At 39.3% G+C, this 26,332-nt stretch overlaps 1 protein-coding gene across 3 annotated transcripts in view; it reads right to left on the reverse strand.

Moving 5' to 3' along the window:
- Positions 1 to 24,858, reverse strand: part of cdkl1 (cyclin dependent kinase like 1 (CDC2 related kinase)) — a 41,659-nt gene extending 16,801 nt beyond the window's left edge. The window contains exons 1-4 of one of the 3 annotated variants that reach the window (XM_043697605.2): positions 24,525 to 24,853; positions 9,312 to 9,433; positions 7,871 to 7,943; positions 5,872 to 5,962 (exon numbers count right to left, since the gene is read on the reverse strand). In XM_043697605.2, the coding sequence (XP_043553540.2) occupies positions 5,872 to 5,962; positions 7,871 to 7,943; positions 9,312 to 9,433; positions 24,525 to 24,692 (454 nt within the window). In that variant the 5' untranslated portion in view covers positions 24,693 to 24,853. Of the gene's footprint in view, positions 1 to 5,871; positions 5,963 to 7,870; positions 7,944 to 9,311; positions 9,434 to 24,524 lie in introns of all 3 variants that reach the window. The other 2 variants (XM_043697606.2, XM_043697607.2) reach the window with 2 other exon arrangements.
- Positions 24,859 to 26,332: the final 1,474 nt, after the last annotated feature.

Below are 26,332 nucleotides of genomic sequence, written 5' to 3' on the forward strand. Positions count from 1 at the left end.
TCTCAAGATCCCAATGGAAACATTACATCAAAGACGTGTTTCCAACAGTGATCGAGTCTTTTGTTTACAGTGATTAAACAGGCACCGTCTCCAAATGACTGACTCCCTCCCTCCATCTCTCCCCACACTTTCCCTGGAGTTCTACAGAGTGGTGTACCCTAACCCCCCCTCCCCCCTCCAGATAATTTGACCAACATTGTCCTGTACAGGGCAGACTTGGAACCTCTCAAAAAGGTGCAGTAAAAAGTTGTGCGCACGACTGGGGTTGTGTGTGAGAGAGTGTGTGCACTATTTGGAGACTTACCCTATAAAGGCAGCAGCAGTAGTCTTATTGTTGGTGTCCAGTCTGGCTGCCCCAGAGAGGGGCCAGGGACAGTGTTGGACAGGGAATGGGGGCAGTGCTGGACCAGGACAGTGTTGGGAGTGGTGTTGGACGGTTTGGGGGGCAGTGTTGGACTGGGTTGGGGGCTGGCGGGGACAGTGTTGAATGGGGGCAGGGTGCGGTGTTAGACAGGAATGGTGTTGGGGGCAGTGTTGGATGGTTGTGGGGGGCGGGAGGGGGTGGTGTTGGATGGGGTTGGGCTGAGGGCGGTGTTGGATGGGGTTGGGGTGGGCGGGCTTGAATGGGCATTGGGGGCAGTGGGGCGGTGTTGGGTGGGGCAGGGGCAGTGGTGGATGGGTTTGGGAGCGGACGGGGGCAGTGTTGGATGGGTTTGGGGCGGGCGCTTGCGTGCGGTGCTGCTGCTGGTCTCCTGAATAGGGAGCAGACTTAAAAACTCCGAGTTCCAGAGAAAAGGCATTTAATCGATTAACCAAATAATTGATCATCTGAACGAAATAGTGCCCGCCCATCTCGATCAGATAATGCTTGGGTTTGATTGGGCTAGTGATGTCATTTCCGGTAGTGATGTCATTTCCTACGTTGATATCATTTTCTGTTCTTTTTCTGTTCTCAGGGGGTGGTAAGTGGGATCCAAGTCAATGTGTTTGTTGATAGAGTTCCGGTTGGAATGCCACACTTCTAGGAATTCTTGTGTGTCTCTGTTTGGTTTGTCCTAAAATGGATGTGTTGTCCCAGTTGAAGTGGTGTCCTTCCTTATCTGTACGTAAGGATACTCTTGAGAGTGGGTCATGTCTTTTTGTGGCTACTTGATGTTCATGTATCCTGGTGGCCAGTTTTCTGCCTCGGTTTGTCCAATGTAGTGTTTGTTACAGTTCTTGCACGGTATTTTGTAAATTACATTAGTTTTGCTTATTCTCTGTTTAGGTCTTTCAAGTTCATTAGCTGCTGTTTTACCAATGGAACATCCACAGGATCTCAGATATCAGGATTCTTAGCAGAGGCAGTAATGCAGAGACTCGAATAAACAGCTCTGCTAACCATCCAACCCAAACTTTGGGTCTGCTACATGGATGACACCTTCATCATCACTAAATGAAACAAATTAGAGGAAACCTTCAAGACCATCAATAATACCCTTACTGGCATAAAATTCACTAAAGTGGAGGAAAACAACAAACTGCCATTCCTAGATGACACAATAGAGCAAACAGCCAATGGGAAACTTCAAACTAGCGTCTACAAGAAAACAACAGATACAGACCACATCAAACCACAGAAGCAATCATCCTAACATCCACAAACGAAGCTGCATTAGAACATTATTCCAACGAGCCAACACACACTGCAGCACAGAGGAAAATCATCCAAATAGTGTATTCAAAAAGAACGGATACCCATGAATACAGTCCACAGATTTCTCAGCAACAAACACAAACAAGCAGACAAAACACATCCAGAAACCCTAGCCACTCTCCCCTACATCAAAGACATTTCGGAAATGACTGCCAGGCTACTCAGACCCCTTAGCATCATGGTAGCCCACAAACCCACCAACACACTAAAACAGCAGCTAATGAACTTGAAAGACCCTATACAGACAACAAGCATGTACAAAATGCCTTGCAAGGACTGTAATAAACACTACATTGGACAAACAGGCAGAAAACAAGCCACCAGGATGCGTGAACATCAAATAGCCACAAAAAGACATGACCCACTCTCAGAAGTATCCCTACATATGGATGAGGAAGGACACCATTTTGACTGGGACAACACATCCATCCTAGGACAAGCCAAATAGAGACATGCACGAGAATTCCTAGAAGCATGGCATTCTAACTGGAACTCTATCGACAAACACACTGACTTGGATCCCACCTACCAACCCCTGAGAAAAAGAACAGGAAATGACATCACCATAGGAAATAGCATCACCAACCCAAGGAAACTTAAACATATAAAGAGAAAGCGGGCTACACCACCAGTGCTTGATCCAGAGGCTCACTGAAGATGATATCTAGTAGTGTGGTGATGAAACATCTGAAAATGTTTCAGCTCAGTGAACAAACCTACATCCAGAACCTCAAACTGAGCTACAAATCTTCTCATAACTCGCTAAAACTAATGATCCTTTAGTACCTTATCACATTGCTCAGTCGTCCCAAATTGCATCAATATGATTACATTTAAATTGCAGTTACTTTTCTAATGTGTGTACGCAAGAGTTATGTTTGGACAATAAAGTTGCACAAAAGCAAAAATCTGAATCACCATTTAGGATAGTTAGATAATGTCAAATGAGGAAACAATATTAACCAAGAAATTTGAAAAACTCTCAACTCTTTGAAGAGAGCTTTTGAGCCTGATTTTAACCCATTCAAAACTCATCCACTTGCAGAATGTTAGGATTGGGCACTTTATGTCCATCTGAACATTTGGAAGACCTTAATCCAAGGTTTTAAATTTTACAGGACAACAAGATAAATGTAAATTCGCCACAGTCCTACTGGAATATTGGGCTGATCTCTAATAAGAGAGAGACAACTGGTGGTGATTTAACCTGAGGATCACCACAGCTCAGGCTCAGGAAGAGCTCTCGAAGGAGAATCCTTCAGGGTAACCTCAGCCTGTGTGGGAATCAAACCCATGCCATTGGCACCAAATCCAAAGATGTGCAGATTAGGTGGATTGCACATGCTAAACATTGTCCCATAATGTCCAGGAATATGCAAATTAGATGGTTAGCCATTGTAAAATCCCATGTAGGGTTACAGGAATAGGGAAGGGATCTGCATGGAATGCTCTTTGGAGGGTCGTGCAGACTCGATTGGCCGAATGGCCTCTTTACGCACTGAAGGAATTCTACGATTCCATGATTTATGATCACATTGTATCACAAACTGGCCAACTGAACGAACCAACCCCCCTTAAAGGATCGCACTTCTAAAAAGTATAGTGACAGCTTAAAATTGAAATGTCCACCTAGAACATATGCTCAAACAGTTTCAGGATTTAACCACAATCTTCTATTTTCTAGTAAAATATACAATCAAATAATCATTTTTTAAAAAAGAAATTAACATCCTGCATTAGTGCATTCCCCTTCCATATCCGACCTATATTTAAATAAATTAATCAAAAGGCCATTACTACAGAAATGCTACACCATAGTTGGTATGTATATATTCAATATGAAACTGGCCAAAGACATTTGAGTAATACCTAAAATGCCACAATATAACTATACATTATTAACTCAGCAATTGCCCAATTGAAAAATTTATATTTCAAAGTAGTTTGTCCTTTATTTCTCAATTTAAAATTTAAACTGAAGGTGCAGCTGTTCTTCAGATATCATAGAATCATACAGCATGGAAAAGGACCCTTCGGTCCAACTTGCCAATGCTAACCAGGTTTCCCATAGTTCCCATAAACTAGTCCCATTTGCCAGTGTTTGGCCCATATCCCTCTTTCCCTATCCTATTCATGTACCTGTCCAAATGTCTTTTTAAATGTTGTATCTGTACCTGCATCTACCACGTCCTCTGGCAGTACGAACAACCCTCTGTGTGAAAATGCTGCCCCTCAACTCCCTTTTAACGCTTTCTCCATTCACCTTAAAACTATGTCCTCTAATTTTGAACTCCCCTACCTTTGGGATAGGACCTTGGCTATTCACCTTATCTAATCCCTTCATGATTTTATAAACCTCTATAAAGGTCACCCTTCAACACTCCAATGAAAAATGTCCCAGTCTACCCAGCCTTTCAGAGTCATAGAGGTGTACAGCATGGAAACAGACCCTTTGGTCCAACCCGTCCATGCCGACCAGATATCCCAACCCAATCTAGTCCTACCTGCCAGCACCGGCCCATACCCCTCCAAACCCTTCCTATTCATATACCCATCCAAATGCCTCTTAAATGTTGCAATTGTACCAGCCTCCACCACTTCCTCTCATGGCAGCTCATTCCATACACGTACCACCCTCTGTGTGAAAAAGTTGCCCCTTGGGTCTCTTTTATATCTTTCCCCTCTCACCCTAAACCTATGCCCTCTAGTTCTGGACTGCCCCATTCCAGAGAAAAGACTTTGCCTATTTACCCTATCCACGCCCCTCATAATTTTGTAAACCTCTATAAGGTCACCCCTCAGCCTCCGAAGCACCAGGGAAAACAGCCCAGCCTGTTCAGCCTCTCCCTATAGCTCAAATCCTCCAACCCTGGCAACATCCTTGTAAGTCTTTTCTGAACCCTTTCAAGTTTCACAACATCTTTCCAATAAGGAGACCAGAATTGCACGCAATATTCCAACAGTGGCCTAACCAATGTTCTGTACAGCCACAACATGACCTCCCAACTCCTGTACTCGATACTCTGACCAATAAAGGAAAGCATACCAAATGCCTTCTTCCCTATCCTATCTACCTGCGACTCCACTTTCAAGGAGTTATGAACCTGCACTCCAAGGTCTCTTTGTTCAGCTACACTCCCTAGGACCTTACCATTAAGTATAAGTCCTGCTAAGATTTGCCTTCCCAAAATGCAGCACCTTGCATTTATCTGAATTAAACTCCATCTGACACTTCTCAGCCCATTGGCCCATCTTGTCAAGATCTAGTTGTAATCTGAGGTAACGCTCTTCGCTGTCCACTACACCTCCAATTCTGGTGTCATCTGCAAACTTATTATCTGTATCTCTTATCCTCACATCCAAATCATTTATATAAATGACAAAAAGTACCAATCCTTGTGGCACTCCACTGGTCACAGACCTCCAGTCTGAAAAACAACCCTCCACCATCCCCCTCTGTCTTCTACCTTTGAGCCAGTTCTGTATCCAAATGGCTAGTTCTCCCTGTATTCCATGAGATCTAATCTTGCTAATTAGTCTCCCATGGGGAACCTTGTCGAACACTGTACTGAAGTCCATATATATCACATCTACTGCTCTGCCCTCATCAATCTTCTTTGTTACTTCTTCAAAAAACTCAATCAAGTTTGTGAGCCATGATTTCCCACGCACAAAGCCATGTTGACTATCCCTAATCAGTCCTTGCCTTTCCAAATACATGTACATCCTGTCCCTCAGGATTCCCTTCAACAGCTTGCCCACCACCGACGTCAGGCTCACTGGTCTATAGTTCCCTGGCTTGTCCTTACTACCTTTCTTAAACAGTGACACCACGTTAGCCAACCACTTCCAGCACCTCCTTACAAGATTTAAAATAAAGCAATAGAAAGATTAGAAGAGAGTTGAGAATTTCATTTTATTCTAGAAGATGTTGGTGATAATTGCAAATTTTTGCTGGTATTATAATGAAATCCTAAATTGTTATGATATGTAACAACTCAATTGTTATCTTCAATTTATGCATATAATCTATTGAACCAGTTACTTTCTTTTAGTTATCAGCATGGTAATGCCACTCAAGGATTGCTAAATAATTGCCATAAATCTTATTATCGGTGTACAAATGGTAATACTAACCATTAGATATCTGTTGAAAATATAGGATATTCACTTACTTAATATCCTGGCAAAACCAAAATCACAAAGTTTAATGACGTGATGTTTTGTAATTAAGATATTTTCTGGTTTTACATCCCTATGTATACACTGCAAAGATATAAAATAAAAATTAATAAATTAATTCATCAAAATAAAGGCCATTACTACACAAATGCTACAGGATGGTTGGTATGTATATATTCAATATATGAAACTGGCCAAAGGCATTTGAGTAATACTTAAAACACCACAGTATAACTATCCATTATTAACCTTGCAAATGCCCAATTGAAACATTTACCTTTCAAAGTAGTTTTAATCTTTCATTGCTCAATATCAGTACTCTTTTTAAACTTTAAACTGAAGATGCAGCAGTTTTTAAAATATCAAAGTTCAAAAATGCTAAACAGTTGCAAGAATAACAAAAATATACTTAGCTAGAAATTGTAGTTCTTATTTATCTTATAAATTGTAATTCCTGATATAATAAAAGACATCTGGAAAAAGACTACTGAAAACTTTTAATGGGAGAATTCCAATAACAATGCAGATTCAACCCATTTTTAATTATATCCCCACAACCTCTCAGAAATTTGTTGTTTTAACATATTACTATTTATTTCCTACTACTTGTAATGTTTTACCATTTGATTAATCAGGAAAGTTGAAAATCAATCCAAAAGGACCTAGAATTACAGCCATTTGCAAAACTTGATTGCAAGCTAGTAAAATTTAAAATCTGGTAATATTACATAAAAATATTTCCCTAAAAGATTCCATATATTTATCTTACAATATGGTAAACTATAGGTCGTTTTACCAGTTCACTTTATTGAGTAAAATGTATTTTTTCAGCTGAGAAAAACAGAGGGTACGAATTTACCCTGTAATGTATACCCTAGCCATATAATGACCTAAATATATACCTTCCATTTAAATATGTATCTTCCATTTAAAGTCACTTATATCCAAGCTATGTTTTACACAGATAAAATATTTAGACTGTTGAGTCAAAGATTGAAACAAATTAATGGCCTGTTTAGTTTGATTGTGAACAGATACTCTGTAAAATCAATGCTAAAACATGACTACTCCAATGCCCCTATTGACACCAGTCAGATCTGCATTGGGAGAAGTATCTGTGCAAGTGCAGGTGACATCACAAAAAAGCGCATGGCGACATCAATATCTCTTTGTGAACACAACGGGCAAGCAGCAAAGACAGATACCTCAGGAACAGCTGCATACCCGCATGATAAAGGGGGAGATTTTCAAAATCACAACCATCAGTCAAAACTCTTGAGCATGCCCATAATGGGCTTTGTTATTGAGCCAAATATATTTAATGATAACTGCTTTCTTCACTTTCCCTTATTCCACTTCACAACATGTAAAGGGATCGAGTCGTTTTACACATCAGAGTTTCCATACTAATAGACTTCCAATCAATTAAAAGCCAGTATTATTGTTTTTGCAGCTGTATGATTATATGGACAGCACCATCTTTCTGACAGGTACTGCAACACGTTCCACCTCATAGTAGTGCTGATAAATGACCAATCGAATATAAAATATCAAAACTAATTTAAGAATTTAGTATATTGAGGAAGTGATTTCTTTAAAAGTCAGGCTTTGGTCTAAAAGAGGATTGGACATCTGGCATATCCAAATACAGTATATTTAATTAGAGTCATAGAGATGTACAGCACGGAAACAGACCCTTCGGTCCAACGTGTCTATGCTGACCAGATATCTTAACCTAATCTAGTGCACCCCTCTAAACCCTTCCTATTATATATCCATCCAGGCACCTTTTAAATACTGCATTTGAACCAGCCTCCACCACTTCCTCTGGCAGCTCATTCCATAAATGCACCACCCTCTGTAATTGTAGTATATGAATCTAACTAAAGGTTTAAACATTCTCAAAATGAATCAGTATTATAAATACAGTATAATGGTGCACTATTTGTGAGTTGTACAATACTTTGTATATAAAAGCACCAGTGAGCTTACATTGTGCTTATGGCAAAAGTTCACAGCTTGCAGTGTTTGCCACGTAATTCTCCTCACTAAATGATCTGGTACCCTAAGAAAAGGAAAAGCATTACAGAGATTAAATATTTTTCATTCCTTTTCTAACTATAATAGTGATGACAAATTTGGCTCAAAAACTTGGTAATGAATAATACACAAAGTAAAATCACAAAGTAAATATTAAAGAAATTTGAATCCACTTTAATATGCATGAGAATATGGGAGTCCTGATTTTCCAGGTTTTATAAAATGTATCAAGAATGCAAATACACATAAATCTAACACAAAGCCTGTTACTGGAGGGGCAAGTGCTTAAAATGTGAATTATTCTGTAGCCTCCGTGGTCTGCATTGATTCATGCAATAACATGCATTATTAATTGAGGATCCAATTAAATATTCACAATAAGAACATAGCTCACTAACAGTAAGTCAAGACCAGACGGATGCAGAAAACCAATACGTCCTGCAGAGTTGATGCTCGTCACATATGCTGACTCAAATCAGTAATGGTTTCTCAACTGAAATACTATATCCCAGATGTGATTTAAATCACATATGAAATATTCAAACATGTAGGGTAGTCATGCTATTCGTAAAAGCAGTGCTGTAAAAACTCGAGATAAATAACAATCTTTTCTACCAAATACATACTTGTTCAGTGCATTTACTACTTTAAATACAAAATGATAAAGAACCAATTTACATTTGCTTTTTATGGAATTTTGTGGCATAAATTAAATCGTATTTGCTTATTTTGTATTATACATCAAAAAGCTATCCACTTAAAGTACAGCTTTGGGGTTTTCAAAAGATCTGCCAACAAAATTGTTATTTCCGTCAAATAACTTAGATTATGAAGAGCCACATTATTAATCCATTTTTTGGTTAGCATAATTCTGAAGAAAAGTTAGCAACTAAAGCTCAACTAGTCTGGCAGCACAGTGGCTCAGTGGTTAGCACTGCTGTCTCTCAGTTCCAGGGACCCGGGTTCGGTTTCAGCTTCGGGTGGCTGTCTGTGTGTAGTTTGCACATGCTCCCTATTTCTGCGTGGGTTTCCTCTGGGTGCTCTGGTTTCCTCCCACAGTCCAAAGATGTGTAGGTTGAGTGGATTGGCCATGCTAAATTGTTCAAAGTGTCTAGGGATGTGCAGGGTAGGCGGCTTAGTCATGGAAAATGCAGGTTAAGTGGATGGGGTGACAAGGGTGGGTCCAGGTAGGATGCTCTTTGGATGGTCGATGTGGACTCTGTGGGCTGAATTGCCTGTTTACACACTGTAGACATTCTATGATTCAATTTCTCATTGCCAAGAATAAATCAGTGCCATAAATCAGAAAATCAGAGCAATCAAACTTGGAATGCTACGTTCCGCTTCTACGCATCTCAGGTGTGTTGTGTAGGCTACACTCAATGTTACTTACCCTGTGGGGTATCGGTTCAATTCATCTAACACGGTGTGATCACAGTACTCAAAAACTAAGTGAAGCCTTCGTTTTCTTCTGAACACCTCAATCAAGTTGACAAGATTGGCATGTTTGAGTTGCTGAAAAATAAAATGTTATTTTGAGAGATTTGCATGCATTATGTAATGCAAGCTCTGCCCTTTACCATGGGCTTTAGATATTTCCTTCATTTTGTAGTATTAAACAGGATCATAGTCCATCTGGAGTTGTAGATATAAGGATCATGTGAGTACGAGTTAAATTACTCAATGAACCTGGACTAATTATTGATATAGCTGGAACTTGGTAGAATAAAATTGCCATAGTCTTACCAGGCCATAGAACTGTGCTCTCATAAGAGAGACATAATTGTTGGTGGTTTAACCTGAAGGTCACTAAACTTCAGGCAAGGGGAGAGGCTGAGGAGAGTCCTTCATGGTAAACTCAGCAGTGCAGGAATTGAACCATGCTGTTGGCATCACACTGCATTGTGAACCAGCTGTCCAGCTAACTGAGCTAAATGACCCCCAGTAAAGCCACCAATAGTCCTACCAGATTGTAAGGCTTTTCTCTCAGTAGGGAGAGATGACTAGTGGTGGTTTAATCCGAGGGTCAAAAATTGTACAGAGAAAAATAAAAATCAAACCTTTGCTTATCTGAAGCTGGTGAAAGTCCTTTATTGATTCAGTATGAACAAACCAAAGAGCGTCAATTTAGCTCAAGAAAGTGAACTAAATTTAAAAATATAAAAATGTAAATATATGGCACTGATCACTTTGATAAGTAGTGGCCTCTTTAATAACTCAAATCAAACTGAAATTTGAGAAACTGGAATTGTAAAATCTGATTTCCAACATCAATATTTACTACAGATTATTTGCTGAATGAATACTTTCAATGATAATCGTCTTGGACTAAAAGCAACTCAGTTTCCACTTACCACACACTTTTGCACAGTTGAGGACATTTCACACCTTGAACAGGAAGTCTCAATGGGGAGCAGTTAATCATACAAAAGAACATAAGAAAGTGGAACAGGAGTAAGTGATTCAGCCCATTTAGCCTGCTCCACCATTCATTTCAATCACAGCTGATCTCATCTGGGCCTCAATTCCACTTTCTTGCCCACTTTCCATACACAACTCTTCAACCCATTGACAGATTTTCATTTAGTAATCTCAAGTTTACTCAATGACCCAGCATCCATCATACTCTGAGCAAGTGAATTCCACAGATTTATAACCCTTTGAGAGAAGTAATATCTCCTCGTCACTGTTACCCCTTAACCTTAAACTATGACCTCTCATTCTAGATTGTCCCATGGGGGAAGCATTCTCTCCAAATATACTTTGTCAATCTCCTTTAGCATCTTACATAGAGATGTACAGCATGGAAACAAACCCTTCGGTCCAACTCGTCCATGCCGACCAGATATCCCAAACCAATCTAGTCCCACCTGCCAGCACCTGGCCCATATCCCTCCAAACCCTTCCAATTCATATACCCATCCAAATGCCTTTTAAATGTTGCAATTGTACTAGCCTCCACCACTTCCTCTGGCAGCTCATTCCATCCACGTACCACCCTCTGTGTGAAAAAGTTGCCCCTTAGGTCTTTTTTATATCTTTCCCCTCTCACCCTAAACCTATGCCCTCTAGTTCTGGACTCCCCCACCCCAAGGAAAAGACCTTATCTATTTATTCTATCCATGTCCCTCATGATTTTGTAAACCTCTATAAGGTCACCCCTCAGCCTCCGACGCTCCAGGGAAAACAGCCCCAGCCTGTTCAGCCTCTCCCTATAGCTCAAATCCTCCAATCCTGGCAACATCCTTGTAAATCTTTTCTAAACCCTTTCAAGTTTCACAACATCTTTCCGATAGGAAGGAGACCAGAATTCCACGCAATATTCCAACAATGGCCTAACCAATGTCCTGTACAGCCGCAACATGATGTCCCAACTCCTGTTCTCATTGCTCTGACCGATAAAGGAAAGCATACCAAATGCCTTCTTCACTATCCTATCTACCTGCAACTCCACTTTCAAGGAGCTATGAACCTGCACTCCAAGATCTCTTTGTTCAGCAACACTCCCTAGGACCTTACCATTAAGTATATACGCCCTGCTAAGATTTGCTTTCCCAAAATGCAGCACCTCGCATTTATCTGAATTTAACTCCATCTGCCACTTCTCAGCCCATTGGCCCATCTGATCAAGATCCTGTTGTAATCTGAGGTAACCCTCTTCGCTGTCCACTACACCTCCAATTTTGATGTCATCTGCAAACTTACCAACTATACCACTTAAGCTCACATCCAAATCATTTATGTAAATGACAAAAAGTAGTGGACCCAGCACCGATCCTTGTGGCACTCCACTGGTCACAGACCTCCAGTCTGAAAAACAACCCTCCACAACCACTCTCTGTCTTCTATCTTTGAGCCAGTTCTGTATCCACACAGCTAGTTCTCCCTGTATTCTGTGAGATCTAACCTTGTTAACCAGTCTTCCATGGGGAGAATTGTCAAACGCCTTACTGAAGCCCATATAGATCACATCGACCACTCTTCTAAATTGTACAGAATACAGTCCTAAACCGCTCTATTTCTCTTCATAAGACCAACCTCTGGAATCAATTTAGTGAACTTCTGAACTGCCTCCAATGAAACTATATCTATCCTCAAGTAAGGTAACCAAATTGAATGCAATACTCCAGGTGCAGCCTCAGTAATGCCCTGTACAGTTGCAGCAACACTTCCCTGCTTTTATACGCTGTTCCTTTAGTGATAAATACCAAACTTCCATTTTCTTTTCTTATTACCCACTGTACCTGCTGACTAGCGTTCCATAATTCATGCAGGAGGATATCCAGATCCTTCTGATCTGAAGCATTCTTAAGTTTCTCAACATTTAGATAATAATTTGCCTTTCTATTCTGCTGACCAAAATGGATAATCTTGTTGTCAACATTAAATTCAATCTGCAAAGTTTTGGTCCCTTTACCTAACTTATCCATATCTTATTTCTTCAGTGCAATTTACTATCCCACCTATTTTTTAGTGTAAATTTGACTATAGTACATTGTATCCCTGCATCCAAAGTCATGAATATAGATTGGAAACAGCTGGTGCCCAAGGGCTGAACCCCATTAGTTACGTCTTGCCAACCACAAAAAGATCCTACTATCCCAACTCTCTGCTTTCTTTTTGGTTAGCCAATCCTCTATCCAAGCTAACAAATTACATGTAACCCCATCTGAACTTATTACTGTGCCCCACTGCAGGACTACTGTTTGGGGACTTGTAGATAACTTCCGCTAGGGAATTCATTCCCTTGCTATTTCTGACTTCTACCCAGACTGATTCTAGGTCTTGATCTCCAGTGCCTATATCATTTCCCACTACTTTTACCAATAAAGCTTAACACCTACTTTTCCTTCCTGCCTATCCTACTAAAACTTGGATATTCAATTTCCAAACCTGGTCTCCCTGCAGCCATGGCTCACATCTCTATTTGTGAAGTTAAGTCACTAATTTTATTCTGAACCATTCATGCCTTTAAGTTTGATATAATTCCAAGTTCCCCTACTCCTGTACGTTTCCTTGGTGCAATTTGAACATTAAGGGACATTCTGTCCCTTCCTCTTATTATATCAACATCCCTTTTATTAAATCAAAGCAATAAAGTGAAACACAGTAAATTGAAGAGTTTACAAGGTCAAGGTTTTAACCTCAACAGCTTAACTTTTGATAGCAAACAATAATTTCTCCTGCATAAAGAATCCAATTATTTCCTTTCTCGTGTCCCTTTGCAAATACCATCTCTTTTATTGTTAATAGGATTTCCTGGTTTCCTACTTGCTGAAAGACATAAACATAAGATCTCAGTACAAACTGATTCTGAACAAACTAAATACTAGTTATTTGATCTGGATAAGTTGTTCTCTAGTATGTGATACCACTTATTCAATGAACTATTGGATGACTGATCATTTTTCCAAACTTTTGGAACCACAAAGGTCCTTTCACAAGAAGAAAAGTAGTGCTGTTTCGCAATGAACAAAGTTATCACATTACAATAAAAAATATTGCGGCAAGCAAAACAGTAACAATTAAAACAACTGTTTGATTAAAAGGTGACAATGAGCACATTAGTCCATGTAACATTTCCCTACCAAAAATAAAAGCATTAATTTTTTTTTCCCTCAACTTCATTTATTTACCATTGGTACCAAATATACTGCAACCTCTCCAGTGCAGAATGTTGGAAACCAAGACACTTCTGGACTTTGGAATTTTCTCATTTTTTAAAAAATGATGTTAGAGTAACCAACCATTAGCGTATGAACCAGAAACACTAACTATAAACATTTACCACATGAGTAAAACAAAGGATTAAACATTATAAATCAATCGTAAAAATGGTTTTACTTATCCAAGGATAAACCTTTCATGTTTCCCAAAAGTCCTGTACTAAAATGATCCTGAGTTGCTTGAGTCCTTTTGAGAGGATTTTCAGACAACTTGTATTTCTGAATACTTTTTCCAGACTAGAGAAGTCATAATTATTCAGAGTTATACATGTATTAAAAATTAAGATAATCATGAGCAAGGAAAACGACCAGTGAGGGCAGTTCTTGATATGGGCCACATGGAAAATGGCAACACTTTTAATTTTCCATAAAACTTAAATTATAATTGAATTATGATGTACTTACTTTTGCCCTACTGGGTCTTTACTTGACTCTCTCACATTCCATAACTGAACAAATAACATGTTTTAACTCTATAGCCAAAATGGGTTCAATAAAGCTTTGAGTTTATACTTCAGAATACCAGTATAAAATATTAGAAAATAGGTTTATATTTCCTAAAAAAAAAAGATTAAGTGTGAAAAAGGTAATTAACATTTTTATAAAAAGTTAACTACGAATTATTTCACCTGAAAATAAATATTTTAGTTCAGGAATTAATCCCTCAAGCAGAATGCAAAATGAACCTCACAACAATGCACATTTTCTATATTGAGATATAATGTGCTTGCTTGATTGTAATACAGCTGATTTTATGTTAAAGCTATTTAGTGCAAATCATAAGAACATGAATTCAAGTCTGAAACAAATATCTGTGTAATTATGGCAGAAAAAAGGCTTCAATCTAAGCATAACTGAAGGGCCAACATTTAATTCTGATAGTTCTAGATGATTAGCCAGGTTATAGATTCAGTTTAAAACTGACTACAGATAATTTTGTGACCCAGATTGGGCTTAGGTTCAAAACTACGATTCTCAACACAGCAACATTCTGGGTTAGTAGGAAGTGTTGAAATGGACGTTTTCCCACTTACATCACATTGTCACATCTTCAGGTGCACATGTAAGTGGCATTGACGAACCCAAGTGGCCTTGACAGAATAGAGCAGAGAGGAGGAGTCTTCCACCTGAGGGAATCTAGAATTAGTTTAAAAATAAGAGCTGTCCTTTTTTAATGATGAAAATAAGGAATTTCTTCTCTCAGAGGGTTGTTGATCTTGGTAATTTTCATCCAAAAGTGCAGTGATGCTTGGGTCAGCATGTACTTTCAAGGTGCAATTCAACAGAGTTTTGATTACAAAAGGATTGAAGGGATTTGGGTTGCAGGCCGAAACTTGTGTTAAAAAACATTAGCTATGACCTTATTGAAGGACAGGGCAGGCTCAATGAGTTGAATGGCCTTCTCATGTTCCTATTACTTATAAGTTTATGATTTTAAAAAAATCAGGCAGTAAAGTCTTCACACATTATTTTGCCTTTAAAGAAGTCCACCAAAGAGAGAAATTAGGTGCTGGAAATTGTACATGCCCTGCAAGAGTGAGTGTGGTGGCATGTGGGGTGACTTTATTGGCAGGATTTATAATCTTAGTTTCCCTGACAGTAGGTTAAGATGCAGATAAGTCAGCAGCATGTTAAGCCACATGCCAATGCTTTATTCTTACTACTAATACATTTACATGCCATGAATATTCAATAACATACACCTTTTTCATCTTGAAGGTATGACCCAATTTTAAAGTCAGTAGTATACTGGGCTCAAGCTAGTTTAAAGCTGGTATGCAGTAGATTGACTTCTGGAGTTGTAAGGCCAACAGTTTTCCTTCCTTAACTCTATGACACAAGAGAGGGGATCAGGAAACTAGCACCTTGCCTGGAGGCTTGGGCCAGCAAAGGGGAATCAGTGGTGAGGGACAGGATGGAGTGGGCAAGGGATGACATGTGATGGGGATGAATCATGTCAGAGTGAAATAGGAAAAGTTTAGTGCCATAGATGTGATAAGGAGTAATCGTCAACCAAGCTAGGAAAATGAGGTGCCCAAAGTCAGTATTGTCCAAACAGGTAACCATCCCTGGGGTTAACAAAGACCTCTTAGTTCACCCGATTACAGTAATCCCACTGAATGTAAAAGACATTGTCCAAGATTGATGCATAGAAAGAGTCTGTGCTTCTTCCACAATAAAGGAAATGACCTTTTCTCTCCTGTAACCATCAATACATACCAAGAGATGTTTCAATAAACTTAGTGCTCCAAGCTAGTTTCAACAAATAGTGATGCTGTGGCTTATTCGTGAGTGTAATTAACATGAAATATTTACAAATGAAATTTAGTTTGAAATATATCTATGGCACCTCTGTGCTCTGAAGTCTTATATTAATGGCCATGGAGTTGGGCACGAAAGTTGTGGCAGCCTTATTGTCTGACAATGAGGTTTTTTTGTTTTTGTTATCCTCTCGTGGGACATGGATGTTACTGACTGGGCCAGCAATCATTGTCCATCCGTAGTGCACTTGAGAAGCTGGTGGTGAACTGCCTTCTTGCACCACTACAATCCACAAGGACTCACAATACAATTAGAGTGGGAGTTCTGCTCCAGCAACAGTGAAGAGACAGCAATATACTTCCAAGTCAGGATGGTGAGTGGCTTGGAAGGGAACTTGCTGGCAGTGGTGGTCCTAACTAACTACTTGTGGCCTTTGTCTTTTTGGATGGAAATGGTCGTGGGTTTGGAAGATGCCCAACTGTAGCTGCAGCATTATCAGCTGCAGCATTATTCAACAATGAAAAGGTTTCCTTGCTACATGAATGTATGTTTCCCATATGTCACACAAACACTAAATTTTAATTGTAATCCAAAGGAATCATAAACAAGACAATTGGAATTGGTGCACACTTTCGGTTACATCACTGGGAATGGCACACTGTTGACAAATTCTCTCCCTCCTATCCTTGATGTAATGAGGCACACAAAAGACAAAACTTGATGATTTTTAAATATTTATTCCAATCACAATTGAGCTCTTCATTTATCAGCTTTATACAGATGCAAATATGAAAGATCAGAACACTGTTACAAATGAGGAATGCCTCATGCCTTAGTTGTTTAAAAATGTTAAATTAGTGATCTCAAATGCTTTGTACACAGAAAGCAGCTAACACTAAGACTTAATTTGCTGTGTGTTTCAAAATGCATGACCTATAGCTGAGCATTTCATATTTAATGTCTTATGTGTACAGTGAACAAATTATCCTATTTGTATGTTAGGTTGTAACTTTGTTGTTTACCTACTTTTAAATATTGTAATATCATGCAATCTACAAATATCTGAAGTTAAACATCATGCCTTGGCACTGTATAGTTTGTGTTCAGCAACAGGGTTACTTTGACACTCCCACAAATTTTTCATATGTCTCAAACACACCATAAATAACTGATTCATTACAAGTTGTCGTATTTACTGCAAATGCCAACCCATTCTTAGCAACAGCAGCAGTAAGGAAAACAGATTATTGCTAGGTTCCAATATGTTGCTTTTAAAATTAGTTCTGGTCTTGTGTTCCTGTTCAGGTAATGAAACTGAGAAATATATATGATTTGGAGATGCCGGTGTTGGACTGGGGTGTACAAAGTTAAAAGTCACACAACACCAGGTTATAGTCCAACTGGTTTAATTGGAAGCACACTGTAAATTTTTGCTATAAATTCTGTGTTAGGATTGAGCCCTCCACTATCACCCGATGAAGGAGAAATATATAGTTTATCATATATCAGAACATTTTAAAAAATCTTGATTTCTTGATCAACAAAATTAATATTTACTTTCTCAATACCCACAGAATGCAGTATTTAATAACTAACAAATAACTAAGAAGTTACTAACAAATACAAGGCTTGGAAATCTATAATTTATTCCTAGTCAACATCTATGTGAATATGAAAATAAACATAAATAATGTAGTTCAAACAAGAAATATCTTAGAAACATATTATGCCAAAACTACCTTTTGCTTATACAAGTTTCCTGATCAATTTTTCATCCCTAGAAAAATGATATGTGTTGCGTTCCTTTAAGAATCCTGAAAGTACAAGGTTTTCTGTATTACCTAATCACTTTTAAGATTACTTTTAATTTAGAAAGATTTATCACAATCAATACTGTAAAAAAGGATATTTTAGGAAACTATGTTATTTAAAGACATTTGCAGACATTTGGCAATGGGGAAAATAGTATGAATTATTCAGACATGTCTGGACATTCATATCATTAATACAGTCAAAACCATTTATATTGTCAGTAAAATGGGTCAGTGGGAAAAATGTTGATAGTATCAAGTTATAAAGTAACAACAGCCAATGCCAACAGAATGTTTAGCATGCAAGTAAATCCATAATTTATTGGTCTGGAGACGCAAGACTGACACTCTAGAAAGCATTGGCAAAGACACACCGAATGTGTCCAAATGTGGTGTCCATTTATGAAAAGACATAGGCATTGAAAAGTCTTCAAAGAGGAGAAGAAAGATAATAATTTTAAAACAATCCAGGAGAAGTTAAAGTGAATTTGCCAGGGAAAATAATAAATTAAGGTACAGCATACAGGCAATGAGTCAGAAAGGGAAGAGTTGAGGAAGAATGTTGGATGTGTTCTGAAGAAAGGAGACTGGACCTGAAATGTTAACTCCTGTTCTTCTCTCCACAGATACTGACAGAATATTTCCCCTGCAATTTCTCTTTTCACTTCAGGAATAATTTCTTCCTGAGTTTCAACTTTTATCAAAATAAACAATAATTGATCTAATGAACAGACAATACACAGTCACACAATATTATGTTCCATTGCTGTGAATCAACAGAACAGCAAAAGATGAGCCAAATATTAAAATCACTAAACATTTGCACAAGGTGACTTTTAAAAGTAACAGTGATCTCAGAGGCATAACTACAATGTAAGAAATCTACAAGTGCAAGATATCTCAAATAAATATAACACACTCAAGTTTAAAAAAATGCAGGATGTTTATTTATTAACCATCCACTGATGCCCGGAGGTGGTGCTGCTAGACTGCCATCTTTAAATGCTCCAGTTGAGAGCTGTCTGGCACAAGCATTGGCCTCTACTTCAGACAGCAGGTTGGTGTTGCACTGCAGTGACATATTAGCCAAAATAGGTAAGGACAGAGGTCTTTTAAAACATGTGTCATTAGTGAATCAGATAGGTTTTTGACTATAATTGAACGATCTCATCGTCACTTTTACTGACACCAGCGTTTTACTTCCAGATTGCTTGAACAGAATTCAAATAGGATTTGAATTCAAATTCTATTGATTAGTTTAGATTTCTGGATTTTTAAATGAACCCTGGTGGTGAATCCTCTACACAAACTAGAGCTCTATTATTCAAAGGTTGAATGAGCATTTTACAGCAAGCACCAAAATGATATATTACTTCATAGCCATGCTTATATGGAGAACTCTTCAATATGCTCATTTTTCAGTTTAATTTCAAAGCAAAGAGTTGTAGCTACCTTGAATCTCTTGTTAAACAACAGAACTTAAATAACAACTAAAACAGAAGCTATTTTGGTCATGTTTCATTATACACAAAGCAATTTAATTTGCTACATTTGAAGTGAATAAAACAGAACATAATCCATGTGGTCTTTACTCTTCTTTGCACCAGTAGCTTCATCTTTCAGAATAAAATGTGTGAAATCTGGATTTTTGCCTCAGCAAAGTCAGCAGAATGCTTCAATTAAGAATATTTCTAGAAACCAGCCTTTTTCATATCCTCCACTCTTTTCTTAAATTAAAATCTTTGCTCAATCATTGCCAAAGTTATTGGGCAAAAATTTATCAAAAATTTATCACCAGTAACTGGTGTTCTATGATTCTTAATAAAGATGGTTTTGAAGATACAAAAGTAAAAACATAAGGTGCTGGAGACATTCAGCAGGTCTGGCAGCATCTGTGGACAGAGAAAAAGAGCAAACATTTCAAACTTGTTCCAAATAAGGGTTGAATTGGCTTCAATATGTTAACTCTGCTTCTCTGTCCACAGATGCTGCCAGAACAGCTGAGTTTCTCCTGCAGTTTCAGTTTTTATTTCAGATCTCCACCATTGGCAGTACTTTGCTATTATTTGAAAGGGTAACTTTGATGAACCAACAAACTTGTTGTGGTACAACAGGTTTCTGTATATAAGATTTCCTCAATATAGATAGTGGTAATAGATCAGCAATTGCAGCTGACCTTTTGTCTATGTAAAGAGAAAGCAGATTAGTAACTATTAGCCACTCTTGTACATTTCTAATAAGTCCATTAGAAAGAGTTGTCACTTATAAAATGTTTAACTAGCTTTCTTTGAATGGTGTATTTGACCCCAAAATAGAGAAATAAAATAATTCAAGTGTGATATAGTTAGAATATCAAAAACAAAAGAGCACATGAGAAGTTAATTCAGTCCACACCATTTCCATACAAAATGTATTGAAATTACTGTTGTTATTTATCCCTGAAAAGAAATAATCTGCTAAAATATTTTGTTGGTCTCTGTAGGTAATCTGTCTAACTTGATTCCCATGTCATTGCAATTCAATCCTGGCTTATTGCTCTCCACAAGCAACAACTTGTAATACTACTATATGTTTGATCACTCCAGATGATCAAATATCAACCATCTATTTTTGTGAATGAATCAGTTGACAGAACATCAGCCTTTTTATTAATAGGAGCTTATGTTACAAGTCCATGGCATATGACAAAAAAAATTAATCTTTAGCACCTCACATAATCATGCCTTTCTGAATTTTAAGGACATGATTTATGTTTGCCCATCCCCCTTTTAATCTATTGTCTATTGAAACAATGTCCCCATTACTTGAACCTGAGAATCATCCCAGAGGAAGTGAGGACTACAGATGCTGAGAGTCCCCCTTGGGTCACCCCCTCATCCTGATGAACAGCTCATGTTTGAAACGTCAACTGTCCTGCTCCTTGGATGCTGCCTGACTGGCTGTGCTTTTCCAGCACTACACTTTACGACTCTGAGAATCATCCCTTCAATTCTACCCAGTTTTTAATGATCATGAGCAAGATTGCATTGTGCAGAATGCACATGGTAACTTCAAAAATGCAAAATTGCCATAGCCATCCATTGGAATTGTTCCTGTAGGAGTGCAAATGTCTGAAGAAACAAAACTTTGATATACCTGGCACAACACAACTATAGCTGTCAGTGTGTGGTAGTCATAAATAGCAAAAACTGGTCAAAATGTTCTCTCTATGAAATGTATGTTGCTGATATTGGCCATTCTATTTAAATATAAAATATTGCCTTATTTGTAATAGTGTTCATCAGCTATTATAATTCCACATTTCTGGCCTTAGCAAATGATAATGCCAATAACCACCTTAAACTTTTAAGGTGGAGGAGATATGTTACACTCAAACCAGATGCTTTTTCATCAGTACCATGTTATTACTATCTTTTTTTTCAAAACAGTTATTCCAGACAAGCATTAAGCGCTGTTGGGATAACTGACATTGCCAAATCATGAAACAACCTTTATACATGCAAATCAACTGCCATATTTTAGATTCTAGAGGTTAAAAACAATGACTGCAGATACTGGAAACCAGATTCTGGATTAGTGGTGCTGGAAGAACATAGCAGTTCAGGCAGCATCCAAGGATTATTACCTGACGTTTCGGGCAAAAGTCCTTCATCAGGAATGAGGGCTTTTGCCCGAAACGTCGATGTCGAAGCTCCTTGGATGCTGCCTGAACTGCTGTGCTCTTCCAGCACCACTAATCCAGAATATTTTAGATTCTGCCAACCAAGACATACAGGGAGTGTTTCTATTTGTCTGTTATAGAATTAACATTTTCTTTGGAGGAACAAATCCATTTACCCAAGTACAGGATACTTGGCACAATAGATTAAGCCAAATCTTAGAAATCTATATTTCCATATATAATGACAAAATATTAACCAAATAAACTGTGCACTTAACAGCACAGGAAACTTCTAAATTTTCTACTTCTTGTTAAGCTGAAGCCTCCCTCGCATTAGGAATAATATTGGCTTGTATGGCTGGAGACAACTAAAAAGAATCCCTGCTTCTAATGATTACTCCAATTGTCAAGCGTGACCTAAAATACAGTGAACCTGCCCTCATTAATGTCACCATGTAAGAAAATATTACCGTGATTCTGAACATAAGTGTCATATCGAATTCAAAAATTTAACTGTTCTTCTCTTTCTCTCTACAGAGGCTGCCAGACCAGTTAGCTGAGTTTCTCCAGCACTTTTTGTTTTTATTTCAAACCCCGCTGCTTGGTGGTTCTACCATTTGGCAGTACAGTTTCAGAAATTTCTCTACTTTTCTGTAATCCAATCATGGGTTCAGTACAACCATACAATCGCTGTATAATATAAACATGGTTGGATACATGGCCTACATGGTCCTCCCAGCAGCTATAAACCATCTCGGTTTTCTAGACAATTAGAGAAGATTAATCTACCTCAGCGTGATGGACGAATGCTGAAAGAATAGCAAGTCCCAGGCTTCCAAGTCCAGGGCTACATTCCAGATTTACTTATCAAATGACTGATCCAGATAACATGAAGGATTTCAAAAAGGTATGTTTGAAATGAACCAATTTTCACTTTTAAGTACTGAGTTGCATGTTAACTTAACCCAATTATCTCTTTTCTGCCACAAATCTGCTGCTGTGTTTAGTCCTGAAACTATCAAACATATTTATTATTTGTGCGACTAGCCAATGATTTGGACACGTGAAATAGATGTGAGCCTTGGCTTAGAAGTCACACTCTGGCTTCAGCCAGGTCCTGAGTTCAAGTCCCTTAGACGCATGCTGCTGCAAATGTGGTAAGACACTGTTTCACTTGCACTCTTTAGATGAGAGGTTTAAAAAGGTCTGTTGGAATTATCAGAATAAGATCAGGGCCAGTCTTCTGGCCAATATGTGTTCTGCATCTTAAATAGAGTTCTTACATTTTCTCTCATTACAGTTTTGGGAATTTGGTGTTCACAATTTGATTGTGACATCTCCAACAATACAACAGTGACTAGACTCGATGGTTAAAGTAGTGGAAGACTTCTTCAAACCAGCAGCCTAGGGAGTTTGCTGTGAAAAGCAGGCCAAAGGATTAGAACTAACACCAAGAGATGCAAGGCCAAGCATATGAACATGCTCACATTGTTTAGACACATACTATAATATTGTATATTGATTATTGAAGAAAAGCAAAGAAATGATACATGAGACAATGGGACCAGTATGATCCACAAAAATCGCAATGATAGCTCTGACCTTTGTTGAGAGGGAAATAGCCACAATCCATTCTTGGTGCATTATCAATCAACGCTTGATACCAGCAGCAATATGATTTAATCTCAGAGATGGCAGGCTTCTTATGTTTATTTCAGTGGCAGGTGGAGTTTAATTTGTGAGGTGTTGCACTTTGGAAAGGCACATTAGAGCAGGACTTATACACTTAATGGTAAGGTCCTTGGGAGTGTTTCTGAACAAAGAGACCTCGGAGTGTAGGTTCATAGCTCCTTGAAAGTGGAGTTGCCGGTAGATAGGATAGTGAAGAAGGCGTTTAGTATGCTTTCTTTCATTGGTCACAGCATTGAGTACAGAAATTGGGAGGTTATGTTGTGGTTGTACAGGACATTGATAAGACCACTTTTGCAATAATGTGTGCAATTCTGGTCTCCATCCTATCAGGAGGATGTTGTGAAACTTGAAAGGGTTCAGAAAAGACCTTCAGGGATGTTGCCAGGGTTAGAGGATTTGAACTATAGGGAGAGGCTGAGTAGGCTGGGGCTGTTTTCCCTGGAGCATTGGAGGCTGAGGGATGACCTTACAGAGATTTACAAAATCATGATTGGAATGGATAGGGTAAATAGACAAGGTCTTTTCCCTGGGGTGGGGGAGTTCAGAACTAGGGGGCATAGGTTTAGGGTGAGAAGGGAAAAGATATAAAAGGGACCTAAGGGGCAACTTTTTCACGCAGACATTTGTGTGTGTATGGAATGAGCTGCCACAGGAAGTGGTGGAGGCTGGTACAATTGCAATATTTAAAAAGGCATCTGGATGGGTATATGAATAGGAAGGGTTTAGGAGGGATATGGGCAAAGTACTGGCAAATGGGATTGGACTATGTTAGAATAACTGGTCGGCACAGACGAGTTGAACCGAGGGGCCTGTTACCATGCTGTACATCTCTAGGACTCTATCAATGGAAATGGTGTGCGGGGATATAGGGGAAAGGCGGGGGCAATAGGCAACAGCGCAGGCAAGGTGGGCCGAATGGCCTCCTCCCGCACCATCATAGCTGGGCGATTCTGGCGCCTTTGCCAGTTTGCAGCGTTCCTTCCAGCGGCATCCACACAAACTTCAGTCAGGAAACAACAAGCTCCAATTCTCCGTCTCTCGGACAAGGCGATGGGTCCCCGCGATGTCCGAGCTCTGGACTTCATTCCGCTAATGGGAAAGCAAGTTCGATTTCTTACCTGCACAATAACCCTTAAACTAAAATAAAAATCACAATCCGGCGGATGCTGGAAATCTGAAATGAGTACACAGAAACTCAGCAAGTCCCGGCAGCATCTGTGAACAAAATTAATGTCCCCAGTCCGATATGATTTCTTCAGATCTGGAGAAGATCAAACAATCTACTCAGACTGTGCGGCTGTTCGTGGACTCAAATAGAAAACGTCCAGCGCTAAATAATTGCACGTTGTAATCATCTCAACACATAGAGAGAAAACAACCGCCTCGAACTTAGTGTGGTGCTAAGAATGTGTATTTAGCAGAAAGCGTAAAGTTTCCAGCACTGACTGAATTACCTTCAGCATCCGGATCTCTCGGAGAGCGATCTTCTTAATAACCGGATCATCCTCAGACTCCACAAACTTTTTAATCGCCACGATCTGGCCGGTGTCTTTATTCCTGCACTTGAACACCACGCCGTAAGAGCCCTCGCCGATTTTGGCGATCTTTTCGTATTTCTCCATGCCACCGGTCTGTCCCTTTCACCTGCAGCTCAACACCTCCAAGCTGTAAAATGGCGCGGCCGAAGCCGAGTGACCGACCGACTGAGGCGCTTGGAGGAGAGGCAGACACAGAGAGAGAGAGAGAGAAAGGGGGGGTGGGGGGAGGCTGCACTGCCCGCCCGAGAGCCGCCGCCAAGTCCGCGGGAAATTGCTGCTGCTGCTGCTGCCGCCCTGTGCGCAAACACCCCCTTTCTCCCGCGGTCTGTCACCAGCTCCCCACTTGGGGAAGTCTCTCGCACACAGTAACCCGCTGCAGAGTGTGAACAACAAGCTCAGCCTCTCCACTCGGGGGCGGAGCCTTCCCACCTTCAGCCGAACCCTGGCATTTTATACATTGCAGTGTGTGGTTTTTTTTTCATAAATATTGTTCCGATGCAGATTCTCTGCAGAGCTCGCAAACCGCAGAATCAGTACGAGGGCTGCAGGGACAGGCAATGGATTGGGAGCCACTGAGCAGTTTCTGCAGGGTTTAGACACAAATATAATGGGCCGAATAGCCTCGTGACAATTAAAAAAAACAGAAAATAACCGGGCACACTCGGCAGATCAGACAGTTTTCAGTGGTCATTAGCCACTGCTTTCAGGGCAGAGTCAAAAAGCAGATCCCCAATTTGCCCCAAAATTGAAGGTTTTTTGAACTACAGGTTTGGCCTCTTAGGGGAAAGTGAGGACTGCAGATCAAAGTCGTGAGTGTGGTGCTGGAAAAAGCACAACAGGTCAGGCAGCATCGGAGGAGCAGGAAAATCAACGTTTCGGCAAAAAAACCCTTAATCAGGAATTAATTTAGCCGATTAGGTCCATGATCTATTAGTTACAATACCAACACCGTTTCACGCAATAAGAGGTACCTGACCTGTTGAGTTTTCCCACTTCTCGTTCTTAACTCTTATGAGAGATTTGGTCACTCAATCACAACATGTTTGGACATAAACAACATAGATTTATGAAAACGAAAATGGTATTTGTCAAATGTGTTTGTTTTACGAGGCTGTAACTACAAAGACTGGTAACGAGGAGAAACCAACACAATGCTGACACTACCAGATCTGATGAGTTTCTCCTACATTATTTGTGCTTGTTTCAGATTTCCAGGATCTGCTTTATTTTGCTTCTATGTATGAGGAATCAGGTGTCAAAATTGGATTTTCCTAAGACATTTAAGGAGGTGTAACACAATGTTATTATATGAAGGGACCAATAGAAAGCAAAACATCAAACAATTTGAAATTTTCAACCCAAGACAGCTGTGGATGCCAATTGTATAAACATATGACCTAGAAGCAAGACTTTCAGCTTCTTAAGCCGGCTCCAGCATTTATTACAACCATGGCTGATCTTGGCCTCAACTCCACTTTCCTGCCCACTCTCCATAACACTTCAATGTTAGATTTAAAAATCTATCTTCTCCTTAAAGTTATGTCCTGACAGCTGGGGTAGTGGATTCTACAGGTCTTGACCCTTTGAGAGAAGTAATTTCTCCTAGTTTTAAATCGGTTACCTCTTATCCTAAAACAATGACCTCTCATTCTCGATTGCCCAACATGAGGAAACCACCCTCTCCTGCACCTAATTTGTCAAACCCCTCTAGTATCTTGTTTACC

The sequence above is a fragment of the Chiloscyllium plagiosum genome, unplaced genomic scaffold (genome assembly GCF_037043375.1).
Source record: "Chiloscyllium plagiosum isolate Xiang-an unplaced genomic scaffold, Cpla_swu_hap1 HiC_scaffold_8, whole genome shotgun sequence".
Classification (NCBI taxonomy): domain Eukaryota; kingdom Metazoa; phylum Chordata; class Chondrichthyes; order Orectolobiformes; family Hemiscylliidae; genus Chiloscyllium; species Chiloscyllium plagiosum.